The sequence below is a fragment of the Toxorhynchites rutilus genome, chromosome 3 (assembly GCF_029784135.1).
Source record: "Toxorhynchites rutilus septentrionalis strain SRP chromosome 3, ASM2978413v1, whole genome shotgun sequence".
Classification (NCBI taxonomy): Eukaryota; Metazoa; Arthropoda; class Insecta; order Diptera; family Culicidae; genus Toxorhynchites; species Toxorhynchites rutilus.
The window spans coordinates 129,209,388-129,236,713 of NC_073746.1; the positions used below are offsets into that span (position 1 = coordinate 129,209,388).

General features: G+C 39.0%; 1 protein-coding gene across 5 annotated transcripts in view; it reads right to left on the reverse strand.

Annotated features, from left to right (window-relative positions):
* The window catches only part of LOC129775129 (probable G-protein coupled receptor CG31760), a 189,699-nt gene that overhangs the window by 32,480 nt on the left and 129,893 nt on the right, over positions 1-27,326 (reverse strand). For 3 of the 5 annotated variants that reach the window (XM_055779433.1, XM_055779432.1, XM_055779431.1), the window contains exons 8-11: positions 26,875-27,083; positions 26,075-26,324; positions 25,706-25,968; positions 10,932-12,184 (exon numbers count right to left, since the gene is read on the reverse strand). In XM_055779433.1, coding sequence (XP_055635408.1) covers positions 12,106-12,184; positions 25,706-25,968; positions 26,075-26,324; positions 26,875-27,083 — 801 coding nt within the window. In that variant the 3' untranslated portion in view covers positions 10,932-12,105. Of the gene's footprint in view, positions 1-10,931; positions 12,185-25,705; positions 25,969-26,074; positions 26,325-26,874; positions 27,084-27,326 lie in introns of those variants that run through there. The other 2 variants (XM_055779434.1, XM_055779435.1) reach the window with 2 other exon arrangements.

A 27,326-nucleotide genomic window follows, 5' to 3' on the forward strand; every position in this document is an offset into this window, starting at 1 on the left:
TTGTTCTTGAGTTATGATTTTTCAAAATTAACTGATATTACGAAAAAATAATTTTTACCCATTATTTTCACCACAAAAATTGAAACCAAGGAGCTTGTTTGAAAAAATATTACACATGGGAAAAAAAAATCAGATTTTGTTTTTGAAAATAGTCATCTTGATTTTTCATACGAGACTTTCTGCGAAATGTTGATTTGCAAATAAAACTACCCTATGCAAATTGTTAGCTCAATCGGGCTTCATTTACTAGCAGACGTCAAAACTTGGGTTTTTTGAAAATCGAAAGATCATCTAATCACTTAAGTACTCCTCATGAAATAGGGGTTTAAAAAAAAATATGCCAAACGTTTTCAGATCACATGAAACTTCGTGATTTACTGTTACCAAAAACAATTTTTTTGGTCAAAAATCAAAAGTTCCAGAGGATTGACTTTTGACAACCAAAAAATTCGAGATGTTAGTAGATCTCGAAGTTTTATGTAAATTCAAGACATTTGGCATTGAAAAAATGGGTGGGTAACGTTGGGGACATAACCGAAAAGACGTAGGGCTGCAACGAGGGCTAAGTTAAATAACTTATCGAATATCCGAGTAGATTTCTGTAACTATTAGCAACATTGCACCTCATCATTCCAAACATCATTCCTAAACAAATAGTTCACAAATTATACTATTCAGCATAATGAATTATACTATTCGGCATCTTCCGCAGAACGGTAACAAAAAATCCGAAATCGATTGTGTTGGTGGTAACTAGAACAATGAACACAGCTATCGCTTTTGGAAAATTTCTTCTTTCCGTCTGGCTTGCAATCTGTTGTACTTCGACACTACATTTGATTCGGAAACCATGCACGAATTCGTAAAAACTGATTGATCAAATCAGTTTATATATATATTATTATTCGGATATCACTTTAGAATGCATCGTATTGTATTGTAAATAACATTCAATAACTCTTTTGTGGAAGAGTCCAAGGCCATGGAAAACGCTAATGGATTTATTTTTTTATTTTTTCTCACGATGCCGAATTTTATGTCCTCATTTTGCCAATGCAAACTGAATACAGCCACAGGAAATTTCACATCTGTATCATCACTGTGGGATGGATTGATTAATCGGAAGCGATTAGTTACGATTGTCCATTTGTAACAAGCAAATGAACTTTGTTGGTTGTTGCTAATGCTATTCGTGGAACAGTGACCTTGAAGTCCCCGCGGACTTTTTATCGTTCAATAGTTTGATCAGTACGGAGAGGTATGTATTCGCGCATAATGCATCGACTAAGTTGGGTCGGTGTTTTTATCAGCCCAAACTGTCCAAAGTTATCGACCGATGGAAAGTCTGAAGTCTGCGGAGGCTCTTAGTGTATGAGTGCAGGAAAATTAAAATTCGTTGCTCACTGTCGCTGTTGCCACTCCTGCCACTTCTGCCGTTTCTGTTACTTCTGCTGTGGTTACCGCTACACGCTAGAATGATGGTCTTAGCATAATGACTGATGCCTAGCCAGCTTCGCGGTTAGAAAATGAATGATGTTTTCGGAAAACAACAGCCAAATTTATTCTATTTTTTTTTGAAAGGGGGGAATAATTGCGATGTATACCAGAACTTTGAAAGAATAAATGCGTTTAGTAACCAGCTTTTTTGAATCAAATTGAGTCTTCTCGTACTATGAATTTGTAGAGTGTATTTTACGTTAGAAAGTATTCTATTATAGTTTCAATTGATTGTTTCGCTAATACTACTTGTGAATTCAACTCCTAGTATTTTCAATTTCCGAGTCTCGCGAATCATTTGAGGACCCAATCTTGCGTTATTTATTCTCATATAAACCGACTTTTCATAATTCATTTTAATGTTTCCAAATGATTCAAAGGAGTTTAGAATTTGGATTAGTAAATCGAACTCCTGATCATTCTTAATGAAAATATTAATGTCGTCGGCGTATGCGATAGTTTTAATGAACTTATCGTAAATAAGTACACCCGCAATGCCATCACTTATTTTCCTCAGTAGAGGTTCAATGTACAGAACGAAGAGTAACATGCTCAACGGACATCCCTGTCTCACGGAAGAACGAATGCTTAATTCATCTGTAAGAAATCCATTGAAAAGAACTCGTGAAGAGGCATTGCTATAAAGGTTTTTTATACATGCGATAAAGCTGGCAGGAAAATTAAATTTTTCTAAGATTTTCCATAAATATAAATGATTAACCTTATCAAAAGCTTTTTGTAAGTCAATGCTAACTAATGCTCCTTTAAACCGTAAAGTATCGTTTGCCCGTAAAATGATCCGTCTGATATTTTTCAAATTGTCCGAGCAGGATCGGTTAACTTTGCAAGCTGATTGTTCACAACCCAACAAATCTTCTATGAAGGTTTGAATTCTGGTAGCAATGATTTTTGTGAACCATTTGTAGTCACAATTCAGTAAGCTAATCGGCCTGTACTGGTTTAAATCGTATTTATCGCCGTTTTTATGAATAAGTGTGATTATACCAGCTGTAAATTCTTTTGTGGGCTTGACAGTCCCAGATAAATAAGAATTAAATATATTCATCAAATCTTCTTTTACTAAATCAAAATGTTTTAAATAAAATTCATAATTGAGACCATCTGGCCCAGGAGATTTTTTTTTCGTACACATTTTCAAAACATCTCGCATCTCATCCACAGTTATGGGTTTTATCAAACTTCTTTGCTGCTCGTCATTCAATTGCCGTGTAATGTGATTCAACGGATCGTCTGTTGAATGATTTGAGGGATTATTGTCCGAAACTTGTTGAAACTGTTTTGAATAATAATCATGAATTATTATTTTAAGCCGAGTGGGATCACCAGTTATCACGTTGCCTTCCTTTAGTTTTAAATTATTGCTCTGACTATTTCTTTGTAGTTGAGCAGATACTTGGAAAACATTTGATAATTCTCCTTGCATAAGCGAAAAATTGTCAAATTTGCGGCAGTGATGTTTCAACCTGTCGTTCTCTATTTCAATTAGACGCGATTTTACTAAGCTGATATCACTATTTACATCTCCTCCGGAGCATCTTCTTCTATGTAAATTTCTCAAAATCTCATGAAAATAGATTTTGGAATTTGAAATTCTTTGGTTATTCGACCAACTTTCGCTTTTGTAAAATTGTTTACATTTACTTTTCATAACTAAGTTCCACCACGCATTTTTGTCTGTTGTGTATAAAAGTCTACTACGTACATTTGAATAAGTAGATGCAAATTTGTCAGCTATTGAATCATTCTCTAAAATAGTAGAGTTTATTTTCCAATACCCCCTTCCTCTCCGTGAGAAAGACTCCGGATTAATTTTTACCTTCAAAACGATCGCACAGTGATCTGAAAAAGGAACTGGAATCGTTTCTGCATTCATCACCATTTTTACAAAATTAGAGGGCCCATAAAAACGGTCCAGTCGCGACACCTGATCGGAAGAACGAGAACTCATTCTTTTTTAGTTCAAGCAAAACGTCCAGTGAAATGAATCAACTAGCCTTTTCAGGCCAGTAGAGAAATTTTTTACTAATCCCGTGCAGTCGAACGAGTTCAATATGCAATTGAAATCACCTCCAAGTACTGAATATTCAATCTCTGATTTACTCAAATGAACCGTTAAATTATTTAAGAACAAATCGTCTCTCTCTTTCTTTTTGTTTGTTCCCGAAAAGGCGTATACATTCACATAATTGATATTGTTCACGACAATAGAAGATATTCGACCATTCGGATCAAGCACCACATTCTTAAACTCAAACAATTTCCTCAATAGAATACCGGTACCCATACCCAGCTCATTCATATTTACAATAGAGTGATGAGACGGAATAAAGGAAAGATTTTCATAACAAAGCTCTTGAACAAACACTAGATCGATATCATGATTCCATATGAAATCTCTCAATAAGTTCTGGTTAATTGTCGTCGTAGTGCTATTCAAGTTAATTGTAGCTATTTTAAGGACGTAGTTCATTTTTTTCCAACAATGCAGCGGAGCCTCTCATTATTCTTAACAGATTATCACTGCACGATCCACTGGTCAAAAGTTTTACTCCAAGCCAGTGTCAAATTATCGGAATATATAACGTACCTGGTTACTAATGCCTACATCTAATTCATCATCTGCTCGCGCTCTCCTGCTTTGCTCGGTTACGGTGCTGGTTCATTCATTTTCAAGATCTGATCTATTTTGTTCGGCTTCGGGTCCAGTTCATTGACAATGTTCGGCTTCGTGTTAAGACCATTCTTATAATTCGACATCAGCTTCAACCTCATTTGTCACCACGTGTTCACTCATCCTTGGCTATCGATGTAGGGGAAGTCTGCTGATCACTGCATGTTGTCGCGGTTTTCCGGGGAGTTGCTGAACGGGATCGCCTTTGCTGAATTTGTGCCAGAATGGGTTCTCTTGGAATAGCGAAGATTTTCTTCGCTCCCGTTTGTCCTGAACCAGCTGGGTCGGCTGTTTGCCCAGTTTGATTTCTTGTCCGTTTCAACTGCTCCTTCGATTTGATCACCTGCCACCCCGCTCCATTTTCCTCGTTTTTCTGAATATTATCGACTTCCATGTCGCCATTGCTTTGGCCAGGAAGATTCGGGAACTCTTCCGGTCGGATTATAGACTGACGGTTTGCCACGTCATTGACGAGGCACGAACTACTTCCGCCGCCGCTGCCTTTTCCGCTGATGCTGTCATTGCCATTCGATCCCTTGTTGTTCGCATTTGATCCCAAGCGATCGTTTACCGAAGGACGTTTCGGACAATCTACTTTCAGATGTTCTGTCGAGCCGCAAGAGAAGCATTTGTTCTGCAATCCGTCGTAGTACACCCTTGCCTTGATGTGCTGAATGAACACCTGCGCAGGTATTTCTTCCTTTACTTCCAAATGGATACCGCGTACTCCAGTCCATATTGGAAATCCGCTATTCGCATGGAAGCGTTCTCTAATCATCTGCTGAATGGTTCCGTATTTTTCAAAGACAGCCGCGATGTGTTTATCCTCCACTTCTGGTGGCAATCCGAAAACCCGGATGTACTTGAACGTTCCGCCCGCCGCCGAAACAGCAACTTGAAGCGTTGTTCCATTCTCGTACTCGAACGTGACGACTGGTCCTAGTTCCATCAGAACACGTTTCGTGATCCGCTCTGACTGAAACTTCACCATAATGCTGTAGTCCTCTCTGTACATCGCAGATAGCATTTCACTGTCCCATCCTTGCTTACGGAAGAAACTAAACATTTCCTGGTTCGACGGATTAAAACTTTTGGAGCCAAAATGTAACTTCACCGTGTTTTGGCGGACGATTGCCTTATCCATTTCCAAAATGTTTCCTTTCAACTACAGATGTAAGGGGGTCTCCGTAGTCACATTGGCTGCACGTTCGCTTAGTAAGCGATCGATCGTGAGTTCAAAACTCAGGGCCCTCATTGACCATCTTTGTGTTGTTACAGAATAACTACGTCCACGCAACAATCATCAGCGATGGAGATCGATCCACGGTCGAAATAAGATCGATTGATCCATACAACTGCTCTGCTCTGCCAGACACATCGGGCTGCTATTCTATTAATAACTCAACAATGATCATATCAACTGTCTCCGCTGTCCGGTCTAACTGGACAATGGAAGAACAGAACGAATACTCTTACGCCTAAATGGCTACTGTGAAATGTAATGTACCATATGTATAGAAGGAATACTATAACGCCGGAAAATGGCAACTGTATAATGTGCTAATTATAGATATGATAAATATGTGACATGTACACGATTAAATAAAAATTCGGCTCTGTTACAGCTAAAATGCTAGTGAGCCTGAAATAAACGAATGGGATAGAAAACTACAGATGAGGTTATGTTATCCGGGAGAAGTCGCGTGTTGAATTATATCGCACAATGAATGTATTGTTTATTAATCAGAAGAGAGTTAGCTGATAAGCGTCCGTCTCGCATGAGATCTGAGCGTAAACTGCTATTCGACTTGCTATATAAGTCTTTGCTTGTATCCAGATTATATTTCACTGTTACTCTGGTTGCTCCTTCTGGTCGGAATCATTTGAGGGGCACAAATTGGGCCAATCAAAACGTGACAGTTAGAGCGTTTAGATAAAGCTCGATTTTCACATTTATTCAATTGTTTATCTCAAGATAGTTGTGATAGATGCGTAGAAATATTTCCTATCAATTAATGCAAACACCTATTAAGAAATGCTCGAGTTATAAGCGTTAGAAAACTTTCATTGTTTATTGTTTCATTTTCATTTCAACCCCTATATCTTCCGGTTAGACATAGTTCTACGTCATTTTTATTAAAAGCACTAATTTCAAGTACTCCCCCTGTTGTTGATTTTTTGATTTTCAAAAAAATTCAAACTTTTATGGCTGTGCGGCACTAGTAAATTAAGTTCGAATGAGCTAAAATATATTTGTATGAAATTTTGAAAAATCGTTTTTTTTTATGTAGAACTATGTCTTTCATTAAGGGTGCCAAATCAGAAAACATGTCACGTTTTTATGAAATAAAGTTAACGTCAATAACTATTTTTGCCGCGAACGGATTCAAACAATTTACATACCAAACGATTAGTCAATTCTCTAAGATTTTTTTATGCTATATATTACAATCCCCTGATGCGTAAACGATTTAAATTGATGAAAACTAGAAGCATTTCCATTTTCCCATACGTTTGTTCTGCTCAATTGTGAGCATCCCTACCCATGCCGTCAACATCGAGCAATTTATCGGCGACCAACGAAGGGGAACGATTTAAAGTCACCTTGAACAAAGAAAAGAATAACAAGAAGAACGAAGGAATATATTTGCCTGGAACATAAATATTGGATCCCGCTGAGGCAAACTTTCGGTATCGTTCTAGATATAAAGCAATGAACATCTCTTGTTCTTTATTATTCGTGAGAACACCGACTGGACAACACAGTTGCTGGGCGAGTTGGACGGCAAGGAATCAAATGCATTTCTCAAGGCAATGGGGGTGGATGAGTAATATGAGGAAAGAGTAGAGTTTTCCAAGGGCCTTTTTGAAGCCTAGAGACGAATGAACTGAAGAAAGTCTCATTAATTTAACATGACAGTAGCAAAACTATCTCCAACATGGATGAAAGCTAAGCTAATAAAGACGGGAAATATTAATAGAAAGGGCTTCTGCTCAGAAGAGCGCAAAGCGGAGGAAAGTGTGTGTATGTATAATAATATCCGAAGTTATTAACAGCGGCTTGAACAAAATAATAGCGTACTACGTCAAAAAAGTGGTCGTGTCTTGGACACATCCTCCTATATTTTTTTTCGATGCCAAATGACTTAAAAATGCTTACCCGAAAAAAAGTTTTTGGTCAAAAATCGACCTTTTGAGACTTAGCGTGAGTGGCAATGAAGATAGGGGAAATTAATCATCGACTTTAAAGAACTGACCATTTTGTTCATCGGCCCCAAAAATGTTAATTGTTTATTGGCCCTGTACAAAATTTCAGCTTAATCAGACCAAATTTGAGCGTGCCTCAAAACACTTTGATTTTTTGATTTTTTGACCCTCGAATATCTCCCAAGGGTGGGAGTACATGAAATTAGAAAAAAAGGAAGAATGTTTTCGATGTCAAATGATTTAAAAACGCATAAAACGTCGAGATCTGGTGTTATCTCGAAAAAAAAGACGGGTGGGTAATGTCGGGGACATAACCGGAGTGACGTAGGACTATACAAAGGAGACAGCTTATGTTAAATATGTATTTTAAATATATTGTTTTATTTTCTTCTCCTACGTGAATACCTACCTATCTACCTGAAAAATGGATTAGTTTACTGTTTACTCTTTATGAATATGTTGATGGTTCTGAAAAGAACATTTGGTGTTGTGTTTTTGTTATCACTCGATATTCCCATCTTGTTCGGTTAAACCTTCCTGTTTAGCTATTGCGTTTGCCACTCGCCACAGCTTTCACAGTTGGAAAATTTCTTCCCATCCAGCTTGTGACATTGTTGTTCAGTAAATTACATTTAATGCGACGTGCCGGAGAAACACTTTGCCACTCACTGAAACTAATTGTTGCCTTGATGAGCGCCGAACCGAAGCTGCTCTGTTCTTGACGCGGGTTTTCTGATTGTCGTGAGCAGTTTTGCAAGCCAACTCGATCACTTCGGCGGCCGAAACTATATAACGCCGGCTAGGTGGACTGGTGCACTGGTACTAACGCGCTCGGCCTAGCTACTCTTGCTGAGCAATTGGCGGATACACCTACGGGGAACTGCACACCTGCACGGTTCGAGTGGGACTTTGCCTTTCCCTTAACTTGTCCTCCTTTGTTACGTCCACGATGACGATGCCGTACAACCACACGGGTTTACGGTTTGAAAGAAAATAAGATATTTTTTGGGGTCCGCGTGTTTTATACTCTAGCGGTACACACTCATAGGATAGAGACAAATCGGCAGACTCAGCCAGAGGGGCGAGTCCAACGAGACGAACGAATGAGCGTTAAAAGGGAGCGATGGCAAAAAAATACATTCATTACGATTTGTTCGCTCGTTGGATTCACATGCAGGCTAAAAAGGGTCCTTTTCAGGATCACAAAATTATCTTCAATCTAAAGAGTTTATTGTTTTGTTATCACTCGATATCCCCATCTTGTTCGGCTAAACCTTTCTGTTTAGCGATTGCATTTGCTACTCGCCACAGCTTTCACAGTTGTAAAATTTCTTCCCATCCAGCTTGTGACATATTTTACAGTAAATTACATTCTATGGCACGTCGCATTACCACCACTCAGTATCGGATTGGAGGTAATTTTAACCTGTAATTGAACATTTGCGATGACAGTGGTACAGTGTCGACTTTCAATGTGGGGTCATAATTTGGACCCCGAACTCTATGTTTACAAAAATGTCCAATTAAATATGTCGCATTACAGGTCCGTCCAATTAGCTAAATGTCGAGATAAGTGTAAATTACTGTACTTTCAATCTAGAAGCAATTTAAGAATTGGTGAAAATCAATAAGCTCAGAACAACTGCCAAATTCACATACTCATCATATCCTGGCAAACAAATTATGAAAAAATCAATTTGTGTTTTATTATTATTTTGGATATTGTTTTAGAAAGCATTGAACTGTATTTCCTAAACTCTTTTTTGGAAGGTTTAAGGCCCTGAAAAGCGCCTTGTTTTATGGAATGGTTCCAATTTAGAAAACTTAGTACTCGTGGTTTTGAAAAAAAACCATTTCGAACGCCCTCGATGCCGCCTTGTTCTGGATTTGCCACCAAAGCAGTTTGTATAAAGAACAAACTTTTTTCTTCTGCTACCTGATGCCGTTTTGCGATTGCGTTTGCCACTCGCCACTCGCTGCAACTGCCTGTTGTCTTGATGTCTACCGAACCGAATGTGTTCTGTTCCGAATGCGGGTTTTCTTATCGTCGCGAGCAGCTTTGCCAGCTAACTCGATCACTTCGGCGGCCGCCGGCTAGGTGGACTGGTGCACTGGTACTAACGCGCTCGGCCTAGCTACCCTTGCGGGGAACTCCAGATCAACACGGTTCGAGCGGGATTTTGCCTTTCCCTTCACTTTTCCTCTTTTACCATGTCCAGACATGGCTGCTTGGGTTGGTTTGTTGATGTGTTGTGATGCGAACCGATGTGGTGTACGGTTTGAATGAGAATGATCGTTACGGCAGCGGAGCGGGGATTTTTAAGCTGACTGGCTGGCTCGAGAATGACGCATGTGTGAGACGGCGACCAATGTTTCGTTAATTTTTTTCTTTTTCCTTTCCAATCGTGCTTCATTCTATTTCGCTGCTGCTCTGGTTGCCCGTTTTGGTCGGTACGATTTGAGGAGCACAAAATGGACCAATCAAAAATGGGCACATAGTGCATTTTGACAATGCTTGATATTTCACAATTATTCAATTATTTATCTCAAGAAAAATTAAATGTTATTTGTTATGATAGATGCGTAGATATATTTCCTATCAATTGATGCAAAAACCTTTGCGATCTATTGAGAAATGCTCGAGTTATAAGCGTTCCAAATCTTGCATTTTTTCCTACTTGTTCAGTGCCTAGATTTCCATTTCACCCTCTATATCTTCCGGTTAGACGTAGTCCTACGTCAAAAATTTTGGCCGAAAATCGACCTGTTGAGACTTATTTTGAGGCGCCCCTAAATCATGTCCGATAGAGCTGAAATTTTGCACAGGCCATTTTTTGGGCCAATAAAAAAAGGAACATGGTCGGTTCTTTAAATTCGATAATAATTTTTTCCGTACCTTCATTACCACTCAGACTAAGTCCCTGAAGGTCGATTTTCGGGATGATACCAGATCTCGACGTTATATGCATTTTTAAGTCATTGGCATCGAAAAAATATCGATTTTCCAAATTTTATGTGAAACCACCCTCCCTTCCCCCCACTTTGTAAGATTTTCGAGGATCGAAAAATCTAAACTTTGAACGCTTTAAGGCACTTCTAAATCACGTCCGATTGAGCTGAAAACTTTGCACTTGAAATTCGATGATGAATTTTTTTCCATGCATCCATTGCCACCTTAATGTACACGATTAAAATCCGGCCCTGTTACTGCTAAAATGCTAATGAGCCTAAATAAATAAACAATTGGGATACAAAAGGTAAAGTCAATGGAAAGTCAACATGAAGTCAACTTGAAAAAAAAAATATGTTAATATATATTTCCATGGGAATCCAATGGTTGCACTGACGAACGCCGCCAAGCAAGATTTATCGAATAGAACAGTTGACGTTACGTTGTATTCGTATCACCCTTAAATTGCCCCGTTACACAGTTAGTCAAAGAGGGTTTGGCAGAGATGAAAAACAGAAGCACTAATAAAGTATAATGGCCGAGCGATAAGGTTTAACAGTGCTGAAAAAATGTCATTTTACTCACCAACTACATTTTTGGCACAATCTTCCTAGGTTCGAGTCGGTTAGTTGGTCCGATGTAGTTCTAGCAACTGGTGAACCCCAGCACTTCCAACATAGATTGCGATCGGACGACCCTTTTTTTATTTTGAGAGAATTCCTTCACTTGTTGTCCCTTCAGCTATCTTCCGCTTCATCGACCGCAACCGAGCGGAGAATGATAATAATCCTCAGCATCATCGCCACAACCTAGATACCAGAACTTGACTGTTACACATGTTTCGGAGCGATAAAGTTATGGTACGACCGGGTATACACATCCAAGCTTCTGAGCTGAGAATGTTTTTCAGGGACGCGGAACAAGCGCTGATGAAGTAATTCTCCACCCATCGGGCACTACCGTTCGCACATTTTTCTTCATTATGGCCAATGTCCCCCCGTTCTGGAGAAAATTTTCCTGGCCTTGGTAAAGTACTGCGGATGTCCACGGAAGGAGAAACAATTATTTTATGTTACACGATGTTTCACCCTCATGTTGCGGAAAACACCCCAAAGGAAGAGAGAGCTTTTGCGTGTTTTATGGTCCATCATATTTCATGATGACTAGCTAGCGTCGTCACTGATTCGTCACGATGGCTCGCTAGTTTTTTTTTTACATTATCTTTTCTCAAAGTTTAACGTTCGGTGTATATCCTGGGCTAGACATAAACAGGGATTCTACTGTCGACTGCTTCACTCGGTGATGCATTGCTATTATTGGTGAGAGTTTCCGTTGGATTAGAAGTTGGATTACACGTAGAGCCCGCGGCCTGCGGCGATGTGTTCGTTTCGGAGTCTAGTCCGACAGTTGCAATTACGTGGTTATTATTTATCCTATTATAATGCTGCTGTTGATGCTCCTGTTCTGTTGAACGTGATGGCGTTGTTTGCCCTGGATCTTCTGGATCTGATTGGTTGTTGTTATTATGACTAGTGTTGCTATTCCTTTCCGCCGAAGGCTCGTTGGACTTGTGGAGATTGTAATTCATGCAGATGTTATCGTTATGGTTAGTGCTATCAGTTGCTGTATACGTAAGGGATGATGCCGATGGGCAGGAGAAGGGTGTTGCCGTGGATAGCCCTTTAATGGATGTGGAGGTTGGGTTCGCTTTCGCGACGACCGGTGCTGGGGAGCAATCTCGTCCACCTCGGTAGCCATGTCATACCCTTTCGGTAGTGTTCGATTGTTGGTGGGGTGGCTGCTGCTGCTGTTGGCTGATGTGTGTCGTTGATGAATAGCTAAATGAAGAAGGACATATTGGATAGAAACGGAATGATGTATTGTAGTTGAATGAGACAGCGAGAATTTTGATTAATTGAGAGAGTTGTCTCATTGGTGGCATTATTAGCAATAGCATGTTCGACGATAACTGTTTATGGTTAAATGATGAACTATTTTTGTCAATAAGAATATATATCAAGTCAGTTAGATTATACAGACTGAACGAGGGGTTCCAATCGGCGAATCCTATCTGAGGGAAAAGTCATGTTTCGTTTACATTTTCATCCGTGCGTTTATTTTATAAGAAGAAACTACTCGCGCATCAGACCATGATGTTCTGAATGTTCTCAAAAGAATTGCTTCTACGAATTACTTCTACGAAAAAAAGAATTGCTTCTTTATCTAAAAGGTGCGTCACTAAGGTAATTTTTAATGAAAAGAGCCAATGCTCTGTGTAAAGCGAAAAATTATGGTCTAACCTTTTACGTGATACCAATCTTCTTTGCATTCTAATTTTAGAAAACGATTTATGGTACAAATTGTACCATAACTAATCTTCCGCCATAGCAGTCATTTAATCGTACAATAACTGCGCAAAAATCTGCCTTCAGATAAGCGCCAAATTTGGTTTCCCTGCGTGAAGACTGATTACCGACCATAAAGCCTAACCGCTGATATTTTATATGGCAAACGTTTTACTACCCCGCGACTACTGTCGACACACAGTAAATACAACGAGCGCACTGTTCATCACGCCGAGCTGGAACGCAGTGGCAATATCACCACCGGATCTCCTGGGCCTACCCCTAAGAGCAATGGCTTTTTATGTTTCCGTTTTTCCGAGCCCGATAAAACATCGTGGTTTCGGAAAATGTCCCCTGGAACCCGGTAGTGTGTGTGTGTGTGTGTGTGTCGGTGCGTGCGTTCGTGATTGCGTGCAGACGTGACGTGGTTTGGCTGGTGGGTAAACGACAACCGATGGTGGTTTGCTTGATTTATTGGATCCATTTTGCAAAATGCCATTTCATTCGATGTTGATGGATGATTTTATGTTATTATGACAAGTTATTCCATAAATCTTTGTCTTATTAGTAACCAATTCTCGAAAATCGAAACAGTTACAGCACAGAGAAGGAATGGAGCTGAATAATCGATAAAAGAAAGTGTACGTATGGTGTTAAGTTACCGCCGGTAAAACACAGATATGTCTTCGCATTCTACTACATACTGCTGTTGGAACACAAGGAAACAATGTTAAGGATTATCCACTTGAAGGTTTAGTTACTTAGAAACCGAAATCACGAAATCAGCTCTATCTTGGAAGGGTTTTGACGTGATGAAAAAGTTGAGGATTTAAAATACAAATAATTTATTGCCTTTTGAGAAATTAAATATCAATATTTTTTTTAATGTTATACATATTTTTGACGTGGGACTACCGGTTAGACGGAAGATATGGGGGTAAAATCAAAATCTAAACACTGAGCATGCAGAGTATAATGAAAGATTTCGAACGCTTATAACATGACCATTTCTTAATAGATCGCAAAGATGTTTGCGTCAGTTGATTGGAAATATTTCTACGCATCTATAACAAAAAAAAAACTTTATATCATTTTTATGATAAACAAGTGAATAATTGTAAAATGGTAAGCATTATCTAAACACGGTTCACCCTCGTTTTGATAGGCCCAATTTGTACTCCTCAAATTGTACCGACCAAACGGAGCAACTAGACCAGCAGCGAAATACATCTGCTTCCTAGTGGAGGCGATCTGGCGTAGTGGTAACATCCATACCTCTCACGCACAGATCACGAGTTCAATTCTCAAAAGAAAAAACAGGAAGTGGGTTATATCTATGGTATAACCGCAATGGTGACGTAGGACTATCGTTGATTCAGTGATCATTTGTTTGAAGTTGAATCTGAATCTATTCTGAATGAATGAATGAATGAATATTTGGGGGACTTCGAAAACGAGAGCGTTATGTTGGAGATACAAGGTTTCATGCATCCAATATTGGTTACGAAAATATCCTACTGGTGAGGAAGAATAATCTTCAGAAGCTTTACTGCTAATTGCACTTGATTGAAAAATCACAGAACCAAATGTATTTGGTCGCAGTGTTATATGGTTAGGAAACATTAAAATAAACTCTTTCGCTTGCATGGGAACTGGCAGATTATTTTGCAGCAGCAATATCTTTTCGGATTATTCTCGAAGTCCACCACCAGTGGTTAATGATAACTCGATAACCACCTGGTAATTGCACTTGATTGAAAAATCACAAAACCAATTATATTTGGTCGCAGTATTATATGGATAGAAAATGTTAAAATAAACTCTTTCGCTTGAATATAATTTGCAATTCCAAGGGGAACTGGCAGATTATTTTGCAGTAATGAGTCTTCTCGATTCTTCTCGAAGTCCACCACCAGTGGTTAATGCTAACTTGATAACCACCTGTTAATTGCATTTGATTGAAAAATCACAAAACCAAATGTATTTGGTCGCAGTGTTATATGGTTAGAAAACATTAAAACAAACTCTCGCATGAATGTATTTTTCAATTCCCAGGGGAATTGGCAGATTATTTTTCAGCAACGATTAGTTTTTTCCAGATTTTCCTCGATACTCGAAGCCCACCAGTGGTTAATGATAACTCGATAACCACCTGTTAATAGCACTTAATTGAAAAATATTTGGTGGCACAGGGTGTCGACTCAAAACCCGAAAAAATATTCCCTGATATTCCCTGATTTTCCAGTAATTTTTCAGAAAAAATCCAGATGTAGACTAGTAATTAAATTCACTGCTATAGTTCCCCAAATATTTAGTTAGCTTAAACAGTGAAATTGAAAAACGTCCGTCTATATCTTCTAATGAGTGGATTGTTTTTGATTTTTAATTGAGTTGAACGACGACTGAGAATTATCGTTAAAGATTCTAAAAAATAGATCTATTATTACAATTCGAAGTTATCTTGAAGGAGCATTTAAAACTAGTACAGAATTAATCATTTTCCTTTTTTATTCGGATCAAATTCATGAAACCGTTTCGATTTTAACGAAATGCTTTTTCTTGCAATCTTTCGGCTTCCTCCTGTGTGTTTTCCAAAATTTTCTTCATTTTACCTCACGAGATTTCGATCTGTTTCCCGTTGCCGTTTTTTTAACCTTGATTCATATGACGATAAAGAGAAAGAAAATTTTGAACTAGTTGAACTAACTACTAGCTGTACATTTTTATTGATGCTATCCTTCCAAAATAAAACATCACGAACTTGTCGCATAGTAGAACCGTTTCATCCCACATGTTTTCATAAAAATATTCGCTATTAATGGAAAATCTCTCTCGTTGGAGTTTCCACGCGAGAGACAGAAGACCATTTTTTGTTAAAAAAAACGTAAACCTACCTGTCTTTTCCAAAAATGTTCCAGTCGTTCATTTTTCGGATCGTAGTGAGCAAACTTGTTTATGATGCTAGCAATATTATTTCAGTGGCAAGTCCGCTGGAGCTCCACAAATGAATCCTAAATCCGTCAAACACCAAAGTAGTCAAAAGCTTCTGTTCTCGAAAATTCATCTGCAGCCTCTTTGGAGTCTTGTTCAAAGACTAGTTAGACCTTCGGCTATCATCAAACATTACTCTCATTAGAACCATGTCTTTTTCAGCAGTGCGGAGTGATTTGTGACACATAACTGTTTCCAGACATCACAAGATCACAGGAATTTCAAGCAATGAATTATCGACAGTTTTCGAAGAAGAACTGCAGATACTTATGCCAAATGCCAGTAAAAACAGCGCGAATGTGAAAGCCGTCTACCTTTGCGCTGTTTACCATTCGGGAGGACTAAGTTCACCTACAGGCAAAAGCAATCAACATAAACCGAAGAACCTACAGAGAGTCAAACTAGTTAAATACAACTTTTTTTTGTATCATTAACTTTAATTACTGCAATAATAAAACTTCTTCAAACTTCTGCAATAATCAAACTTCTAATTGACGGAATTTCATTTTTTCCAGATTGCTGACGAAATTTCCTGATATTCACTGATTTTTCCTGATATTCTTTGACTTCCCTGATTTTCCCTGATTTTCAAGGTAATCGACACCCTGTCGCAGTGTTACATGGATAGAAAACATTAAAATGAACTTTTTCGCATGAATGTATTTTTCAGTTCCCAGGGTAACTGGAAGATTATTTTTCAGCAACGATTGAATCTTTCCGGAATTTTCTCGATGCTGAATGGCATCCAAACGAATTCCGCGCGTGTATGTGTGTGTGTGTGGCGGCTGCTCCGATCCCTTCCCGGGGAACCGTTTGTGACATCACTCTCCTCCTGATGGATTCCCTTCTGGCCTAAGGTGCACAAACAGGCTCTTGGTGACACCGTTCATCAGCGCGTAATGTATGATAAACGAAGCTATCTTCACCACAACAGCGACAGCATGCTCCAATCGCTGTTCAATTATAACTGAGTGGGTTTCCGAGCGGCGCTCGCTTATATACCGATTGGTGATTTCAATCACCTGTTTTGAAAGCAATTTAAAGACTATTGAAACAAGTTTTTGGATCAAAAAGTAACAAGTATATAACGCGTAGACATTTTATCTTTCGAATGAAGTGTTTATCATACAATTTCGTTCAGTTGTTTAGGAGCTATTAACGCTCAAAATCTCGGTCTCCGGCGTAACGCTTTCGTTTTCGAAACTTTGATTTTACACCCCGGTATAGAAATGAAAGACGTAGTCCTACGTCAAAAAAATGGTTCTTCAATGGGGATCAATACTAGGGTAGGAGCCTGCCCGTTGGTTTCAAATGTTCCTGTCTCACGCCTCCACGAAGATCATAAGACGACACTTTTAGATCGGGCGTGAACTGGAAACACACACCTGGTCTTGGCTCCGAGAACGGGTGTTGAAAGTGGTTAAGTTAGGGGGTGCGAGCGAGTCAGAGCGCTATATCTCTCCCGAGGAAGGCCTTCCGGGTCACTGGAGGCTTAGGGATGCGTCTGTTTCCCATATTAGGGGCGGCGCCCCGAAAAGGTTCTTCTGGCAAGGTGGGAGCTGGTCCTTGAACGGGCGTAAGAGCGAGCGGCCAACGACTGGAGGGCGATGTGCAATAGCGGGCCACCAGTCGGGTTCAACCCGAAAAGCTACCGTCACACGGAAACAGCAGCCATCGACATCACCCAAGAAACGCTGCGCCTACGAGACGTGTTGCGACTGCCAGGTGACAGTCGTCCACACTTGTGGGTACCACTAGGGGACAGATCATGTGGACACACGTAATGAACGAATTCGTGATCCGCGCCTATTACATCTGCGCTATTCCACTGAACCAAAATCTCGAGGAGACCCACGGTCGCAAAATTTGTAATTACCGACCATTGGCCGTGGAGCTCAAAGAACTGTGGGGAGGTTCCAAGAATTGTTCCAGTCGTTCTGGAATTTTCTGGAAGCGCTTAAGGTGTTGAACATGGAGAAGGAATTGGCCGGCATCCAAAAGTCGGTCATCCTTACCATCTGAGCGATTGTCCGACAATTCCTCGGTCAGGACTTAAAAGCACGAGCATGTAGATACGTGCATTTCGCAGAGCCTAGTCCTCCTTTGGCATTCAGAAGCCCGAGGCAGGTGAATATTCTGGCTAGGTTCGCCTAGTTAAGAAGTGAGAGAAGTCTGCAAAAAAAATCTGCTTCCTCAACAAAAACGAAGAAGAAATAAAGAAAATAAATAAATCGTAGTGCTTTGGACATCAAACCGAAAGGTTTTTTGTTTTCGCGTTTAGCGTTTTCAAAGGTTTTTATAGAAAATACTTTCCCGCCATTACCGAATGCAAGCTTTTTTCAAAGCTTACAAGCGGTCCTAAGTACAATTTGTCTTTCCAACATCAGTTTCTGCGAGTGTTTTACCACCAAATGCTTACGCGCGTGCTGGCGTCAGTTTTTTCTTCAGCCCATCTCAGATTAGGAGGTGAGGAAGGCGTATTTTTCACTTCGCTGACTTCCAACCGATGTGGTGGCCGCTTGTGGTTTCGCTGTCGACGATGATCGTGGTGGCCGCTTCCCCAGGACTTTCTGTTGCTTTTTACGGACCCTACCTATTACGTGGTGGTGTCTTGTCACTCCCTGAGGTCTTTTTTCCGCGCTACCCCCTGCCGATGGGTGACTTTTTTCACGAGGAACCCCCCTTGTTCTTTGGTAAGTGAAAGAAATTTTTCCTTCTTCACCTTCTTCACCTAGCGAACAGCTAGATTAGTGGATAGTGACAATTTTAAAACTTTTCCGAAATTTCTCACTAGTGACTTACATTTAACAAACTTATATCGTTGTGATTTATTTCAAGTAAATTTTCAGCAAGTGATTTCTCTGCGAGTGACTTTTCCTCGGCATTTACCTCAAGTGATTTCCTCTAAAGTGTTTCGTGGTGTATATATACTTCTAGCCTTATGTGGTAACTAGTTCTGATTTCTAACAACATGCGTGATTGTTTTGAGCGCATATAATAAAAAACTATATATTTTGAGGCCATTTTCGAGTTAACAACTCCCAATTCAGAGAAGCAAAAGCGAATTTCAAGAAAAATCATTGACGTGCAAGACAAAATCGAAACTGAGTGTGTTAAGTTTATCGAATCAACCAAATTCGCGGTTCGAGAAATACGTACACATGAGAGATGCAATAATTTCAGAGGGGAATGTAAAATTTTATGATCGTTTGACAATTCTTCCGTTCACATATTATGGTAGTCTTAGGCATCATACCAAACGAAAAAGGACAGTCATCAAATTTACTTGTAACGAAGAACATATTCTGTTACAATGTATGAATTGATCTTACATGGTATTTGTTCAATTTCTTCACTTACTAAGCAAATACATATGTTGAATTCAATGGAATTCGAAAATTGTTCCATTCAATCAATAATTTAACCAATACAAACAAAGGATAACGGTAGTCCCACGTTAACCTTGCGGTTATATCATAGATATAGCCCACCCATTTTTGGACACTCCGTAGTAAATCATTGACGAACATTTTATTCCACCGCCTCTCTTGCATTCCGTGTCACTCTGCTACTCATCTTAAGCTACGGTTGAGCAATCGCCCAATATTTCTCGATTGAACGAACTTTGGGGCAAATTAATTAGTGAAGATCCTGTTCCAAGGGTATTCATACCGTTGTCAAGATATCCCGAAGTACCTCTAGCATGTAATGACAGCTTGTACAAACCTGAGCAAAACTTCACAGGTCTTTCGTGTGCTGGAATGTTCGGTTGAGTACTCTTCTCAGGAAATTGGTTTCTTCTACATCTTCAAGTTCGTAACGAAAACTTTGATGTTTTGTTCGGAACTACAAATTGCTCTACGGAACAGGAACTTTCTAACACCAAGAGCGAACTTGAACTGGTTTAGGCAAACCCTCGAACTTTCTGCTGTTCGTAAGTTCCACCAAGAGGAGTACTGTTATTCATCCGAACGAATAAATAGTGTCTGTTCACTGAAATATGTGAGAACATCGTACAGGTAAATTTAGCCAACTTCAACGATTTTTGTACCAGACTATCGTGTGTGCCATTTTATTATTTTCATTATTTAAAAAAAATCTCATTATTTTCTATTCTTATTTTTCTTCTTTCAGCTTCCATCACACACGGGTTTTGAATCACACAACCTGTAGTAACGAAATTAAACATAGATAAATATTTTCCAGGCAAACTGATCTCAAAACATTACAGTAACTATCATAAAATAAACATAAACATTAAAAAAAGTTTTTATTGGCAACACCAACGAAAAAAACAAATTTTGTCTGACAAACATTTTTCATTCGAAAACTAATGGATAGAACGTTATACTAAAAAAAAATCTGGGTTATATCTATGATATAATCGCAAGGTTGACGTATGACTACCGTTTGCTTAGTAATCATTTGTTTATATTGATTAAATTAGTGATTGAATGAAACAATTTCCGAAATGAATTCAATTCAACATATTTACTTTGTAATTGAAGTCTTTGAACAATCCCATTAGGTCAATTCATGCATTGTGATAGATTACGTTCTTCATCACAAGTGAATTTAACAAATTAGATCTGAGCCTTTTACGTATGGCATGATGCTTTGGTCATTTCTTTCATTTCACGTGGACTTCCAAAATACGTGAACGGAAGAATTGTCAAACGATCATAGTGTTTTACATTTCCCTCTGAAGTCATTGCATCTCTCAAGAGTACGTTAGGGTGCATATGAATGTATGGGGAAAAAAGTGACCTTCGGAACTTCCTGCAAAATGTTGATTACCGCGAAAAAATAACCTGTGCAAAAGGTTTTCAGAAAACTCAAATATTCAGTGCCTCTAGCGTACGTACTTCTCAACCGCGAATTTGCTTGAATTGATGAACTTCAGGAACTCAGTTTTATTTTTGGTATGCACGCTGAACGCATATCCGCATCATGCATGTATTTGCAATGCCGATTTCCCCAGGTTTCTTGGTTCTGAAATCTGTTTTGGGGAAACCGTATACAGCTGTTACTCTGGTTGCTTCTTCCCGTCGATACTTTTTGGAGTACGAATTGGTCCAAAAAACAAGGGGTTTAAGGCGTTTAGATAATGTTTAACATTTCATAATTATTTAATTGTTTTACTCAAGAAAAATAAAATTTTGTTCATTACGATGAATGGGTAGAATCATATCGTTCATATCATATCGTTTGATGCAAACATCTTTGTAACCTATTAGGAAATGCTCGAGTTATAAGCATCCTCTTCCTTTTTTCTTAAATGTTCAGTGTTTAGATTATCATTTTCCCTCCTTATATTTCTGTTATTCGTAGTCCTACGTCAAAAGAGTTACCATATGGCTCTCAACGACGACTCATATGATGCACAGAAAATGCTCAGTTACACCGACTAATGTATCTATAGTAGAACGTCTGACGTTTACCAGGAAATCGAAATGAGGATGTTGCAGTGACCGAAAGAAGTGTGACCAGCGTTTTCAAACGTGATGCTAAGCTTTTCATCAGAGGTGACGGAAAAAAGTAAGAATGTCAGGCACACAACAATGCAAAAGCCAAGAACCGAGCCGAGCTGTCAACATACACGGAAAACGGATTAGAAATTGTATTCTGCCAACAAAATGAAAGTCGCGCTCAAAGAACCCTCCAAACGGAGTTGCGCCCAATCGGGGAAATTTTAGAAATTCGCTGAACGTAATATCAAGGTAAAACCGTTTGAAAACACATAAAATAGTTGGAAATGAGAAACAGTTCAAAGCAAGTTGGCGTTCAGAATTAAATAAGGTGAATATCACAATGTGTGAAAACACATTTGAAAAATCGGAAGCCTACTCACATAATGTTCCTGTATTTTGTAGTCATTGAACTTCAAGAGGAAATGACGCTTGATCATTTAAATAATAATAACATAAGCCTAGCGCAATTGATCATGTTTGACAAATGTTCTAGCATTCACCCCTTTAACACATTTTAATGCGTTCCTGGAACGAACTCGAGAAATAAACTAAAACTTCATAAAAACTGATTATCGCCAATGTAACTGTATCTTGATTTTTTTAAGATGCCTTAATTTATATTGAAATGTTTTCTTACATCTTTTTTTTTTAGATATTTTAGATTTTTTTTGCAGCGGTATAACAACGCGGTATAACAAAAATCTTTTTGCGCGGTACAACAATATATTTTCTTCATTTTTTTACTGAATGAACTAAATAGTTGAAAGCCTCTTAAAGACAAAGAGTGAAGTGAAGTGAAGAGTGGTATATAGAAGTTGGACAGGAAACTTTTGAAAACTTTTCCAGATTCGGCTCATTTTTTTGAGCCCCACATTTCTATGGTTAATTAAAAAACAATGGCTGTTTTTTTCTACCGTTCTGAATCATATTTCGGACACCTTAATCTAATATCTTTCTTTCTTTCTTTGTTTTTTAAGAGGCTTTAAACTTTGCAGTTCATTCGCCTCTAATCTAATATCTTGAAATGCTTAATGCACTGATGATATAACTATTAAATTAATATCACAATTGCTTCTTTAGAGTGATTCCTTGATTTCCATATCATATCATATAGTTTCACTATCATATCATAAGACATTACATTTGAATTATAACATGATCGGCAAAAATCTGACAACACTTCTCTCTATCGTTTGTGTTTGACGTTTACTTAGCGTGAGCACATAGAATTCACCCCTTCAACAATATTTAAAATTCTCTCGTGTTTTATCAGTTCTCATCATCGGTTACTGTTATTGCTTGGTGAGTGTTTCGTAGTTGACTATAAAATATAATCAAGTGTAATGTTATTTTCAAAATTACAAAATAAAGTGTCCGAAATTTGAATCGAAGTTTTTCCCTACGATTCATATTTCGGACAGTTGAAATTGGTGATACCACAATGTGAGTTTTCAGGCTTGCAAAGCGTAGATTCATATAACGCACCAAAATACTTTGAATTCTTGTATAAATAATACACATATTTTTCAGCTTCAGACCAACAGACAGATATGAGGGAAATTGAATAATTAGTGGACAATGTGCAACTGGATTAACTTCTAACAGAAGAAACCTTGAATCCTCTCTATGTTGCCTTGTATCCTGGTAATTCATCAACTCATGGCAAAAGTAAGCCTTACGCTATTCCTGCAGTGGCCACAAGCGAGTCCTGGGATATGTTGTATGAAGAAGTAGAACCTCTGAAGAAGTTGATTGAAATTACGAAGCGCCAAGAAACTTGAGGAAAATAAAAGCTGAAAAACTGAGTTGAAACGGGAAGAAAAAGAAATCCAAACATTAGCTAAGCTGAAAAAGCAGGAAGAACGGATGGAGCAGAAAGAAAAACTTGAATAGTTGAAAAAGACTAAAAAAGCTGCAAATTCAAGAATTAAGAAACAGAAATTGGTACAAAAGGATAATAACAAAATAGATGTAACTATGTAACAAAAATTAAGAATCAAGATGCATTCTCGGATGCCTTCAATCATTTTATTACTTTGAACAACAAATAACCTGAATCAAATATATAATTATCATTGAAGCCTTACGGTATTTTAAACCATCAAGCTACAAAGAAACACCAATAGACGACAATCATTTTGGGGCACATAGAAAATATCATTAAAGAGATTGTTGAAAATTAATTCAATTAAATTAAAAAATCAATTGGTTGTAGACAATTTTTAAGACATTTGTGTGTGCATGGAAGGTTGCAGCACACTTTTAGACAGGCCAAGTCGCTATTTTCGGATGTCTGAACATTTTATAGTACATATTAGTAATTGTACAGAGATTTAAATTGTGCCTAAAACCACAAGAAATCGTTATGCAAACAGAGTGTCCGAAATTTGAATTCAATCTGTCCGAAATTTGATTTTTTTATAAATAGTGTCCGAAGTTTGATTCTTATTCACTTCATTTTAAAATCATTTTATTCGATGATTTTTTTATGCTTTCAATCGAATAGGTACCAAAGTAGAAAGCTTAAAAGTATTGTTACGGGAGAATATTGCTGACTGGCGGACTCGGTGGATAGAAAAATTCACTTTCCGACACTTTACGTTCGACCGACCACTTATGCGAAAACTTTCCTCCACTTCGGACCAAAAAAGAGAGACGAATTTCAACTGCGCACTTCACTCGTTGACTGGTTATATTGGAAAGACATTTTGTGGTGATTGTCCAAGGTTATTTGTGACAGTAATCGTTTCCGTTCGACGTTTTGTGTGACGTTTGCGTTTTTGTGTGTTTTATAAAAGGTAAGTGTTTGGTTTTGCTAGTTTGAATTTAGTCAAAGCAAAGATGGCGTCGAAACAGCACGTGCTCCGCGAACGCATTGTACGGCTCTACGAAAGGCATTTCCAGCAAGGAAAAAAGTTCACGGTGGCACATTTTAAGGAAGAAAATGTACCTGTCAGTACGGTATATCGTATCCTGGGTTCCCTGAACGTAGAGCGGAAGGTCGGAAGTGGTCGTTCGGTGACGATAATTACGAAGCAGAGGAAGACATCGTTAAAGAAGCTGTTTGACAACAAGAATGCAACCAGCCTGCGTGACGCCGGTCTGAAATATGACTGCTCCCACGTATTGATCCATCGGACCCTCAAGATGGAAGGAATCGTCTGCAGGAAGAAGACGAGGTCGCCGGAGTACACGGAGGAGCAGATTGAGACGGTTAAATCACAGTGTCGGTGGATGACCAAAAAATACCGCGGGGCTATTTTCCGCTGTCCAAAATGCATATTCCAGGAAATGATAATTACTACTTCAGCGATAAGTCATCCACACCGCCTGAAGTGAAATACAAGTTCAAGCTCAAGTTTGAAAAAAAGGTTATGTTGTACATCGCCATTTCCTACCGGGGCATTTCAAAGCCTTGGTTTAAGCCGGTCTGGCAATCAACCAACAAATCTATCGAGAAGAGTGCCTCGATAAAATCCTGCTGCGGTTCCTGAACGAGCATCACGCGGATGGGAAGTACGCCTTCTGACCGGACAAGGCGTCTTCCCATTACGCCAAGAAGACGCTGGCGTATCTTGAGGAGAAAAAGATACCGTTCGTGCCGAAAGATCGTAACCCAACTACTTGCCCCAGTGCCGCCCAATAGAGGATTTCTTTGGCTCACTCAGTGCCCTAGTGTATAAAAACAATTGGAGGGCTAAGGACACGAAGCAACTGACTACAAGAATCCGGAATTGCATCCGGAAAATGGACGTAAGTGCCGTACAACGTTCTTGTGAGAGCATCGCGACAAAGTTGCGTCGAACAGCAGACCACGGCCCCTTCTCAAACTTTCACTGACATTTTTTTGAAGAAAATACATTATGTTATTAATAAAAAATACTGAAATCGATGAAAAAAAAATTTTTTTTTTATATGTGATTGAAAAAATTCTCATTTTTTATTTAACACCCGTTATTTGCTGTTTTAGGTCAATCGCGGAGAGCAACTACGAATGGTACAGTCTACCCAAGCTCAAGTTGACTAGATACCATTTCCAAAGAACTTTTTGACTTACACCTGTACAGGTTCATCATTAATAAAGGATCTCCCACTTTTGTTATAAGTTCTACCCGTCCCTTACGAGATTGCTGCGCATCTGATGGAGCAGCTTGGTATTTTTTAAACGCTCCAACGCCGTATCATCACCATCGAGAGTTAAACAAATATGGCGTTGCAATTTTTTTCCCTTTCTAGTCTTCAGTTTTTCGCGATGGAATATGGTTGCTTGTTTGGTAAAACACTCTGAACTAAATTTTTTTCTCTGATATATCACGCACTCTGAGTTCAAAGAAGTACGATAAATCAATTTGAGACATCCTTTGCTCAATGTGGGCCTAAATAAAAATCCTCATTCAGCGAACTTTTGATTTCAGTTTTAATTACTTCAGTTTTCCAACGTAGTAGTTTCCTTGAGTTATATTTCTTATTGCTGATATAAGAACGAAGTCACCACTTTTCACATGAAACACTTTTCGAGAATAATTCAACTATTCTGTCCAACGAAACTCACCCTATCGAATTGGCCGTTCCGGAGTAGCAGCTGTTGGTACCACTGTGTCCGTCCTCGGTGATACCGCTGATCTCCTTGAGCGAGTCTTCCTTCGGATGTTTGTGCCTGTGGGAGGAGTGTAGCCCTCCACCGCCGATAGTTTTTCCGAGTGGACTCTTCAGAGTGAAATAGCCACCCGGCTTTGGTTTGAGATGGCGATTGTTCATTTCCATGTGAACAATCTTCATAAACTCTATCTGAGCAGCGAGTTTCTGAATTTCTTCCTTGGGAGGAAAAATATGAAAGAGGCAACGGTATATTTATAAGTTTGATTTAGTTGACAGCAGCGGAGGCGAATGGCCTCAAAATGGCTGAATCTTCAGTTGTTACCTTCAGTTCCTCATTTTCCTGGTACAAATCTGCGGTCTCTTCAGGTACCAAGCCGATACCGTTGAGGGAGAATGACGCTGTTATGCCTCTCTTTCTAGCGCGTTGATCCCATTGATCACCTTGGCCGCGCAAGATTCTGAGTACTTTCGGACCGAATACTAGTGCTATCGTAACCGATGTGCTGAGTTGGGTTCGAATGAAACCGAGCAGATATTTGATATCCGGGCCGGCTTGCGGGAAGATAAATAAGCTGCAAGTACAATAGGCAGGTTAGATAATTGGTAATGGAATATAGTGAAACCCCGATTATCCGCGAGTGGATGATCCGTGGTGCGGATTTTTCGCGACAGTGAGTTCCATAGTAAATTTATAGGCCTTCCCGGAATTTGTCTGTGAGGGATAGGCTCATGCACTTTTGTTTTGGTCATGGCTTTCACATTATCTGACCACTGGTGTACATGACCTTATAGCTGGATAGTTTAGTGATTTCTGTATTGATAAAACGTAGTTTTCATGCCGAAACATCTTTTTCTCGTGTTCGAACCTCATTTTTAGTCATTTGTTGCGTTATCCGGGATTTTCGTTATTCGCGGTAGGCTAGCCGAAATATCCCGCGGATAATCGGGGTTCTACTGTACCAATAAATAGTTTGCAGTTGGATTTTCTGAATAATACCGATGTGACTGAAACTACCATGCCTCTAAAAACTAATCAGTTCAAAAACGATCACTGTCATTCGAGGAACAATGCTAGCGAATCATCATATGTTATACTCATCCCAGCTAATCAACAATACTCACTGGAATGCTACCATGGTGGTATTAACGAGCGCTATGTTGTAGATGGCGTACGAAATTAACCGAGCCTCGTTGTAGAGCGACTCGGCATTGCGGACGTTGTAGCATACGCGAATGCCCCAGGCCAGGAACAGCACCTCACCGATGGCTAGGCTGTGGTCCCACCAATTGTACGAGCATTGTTTGAATATGAGTCCATTCTGGTCCACGATCTGCAAAAGAGGCATATACCGTGTTGGAACCCAAACATTATTTTTCATATCAGCACATTATTGATGGAATTTACAGAGATAATCTAATCGGCTAATTGACTATTATAGTCGGAATGTATGTAGTCATGATTTTTTTTATCATGTTTTGGTCCAATGAATTGGAGAAATTTCGGGAGAATATTCAATTTGCATTCATTTCGATTTGTCGCCGCCAAATTGCTGAGGTGGTACGCGAAATACTGT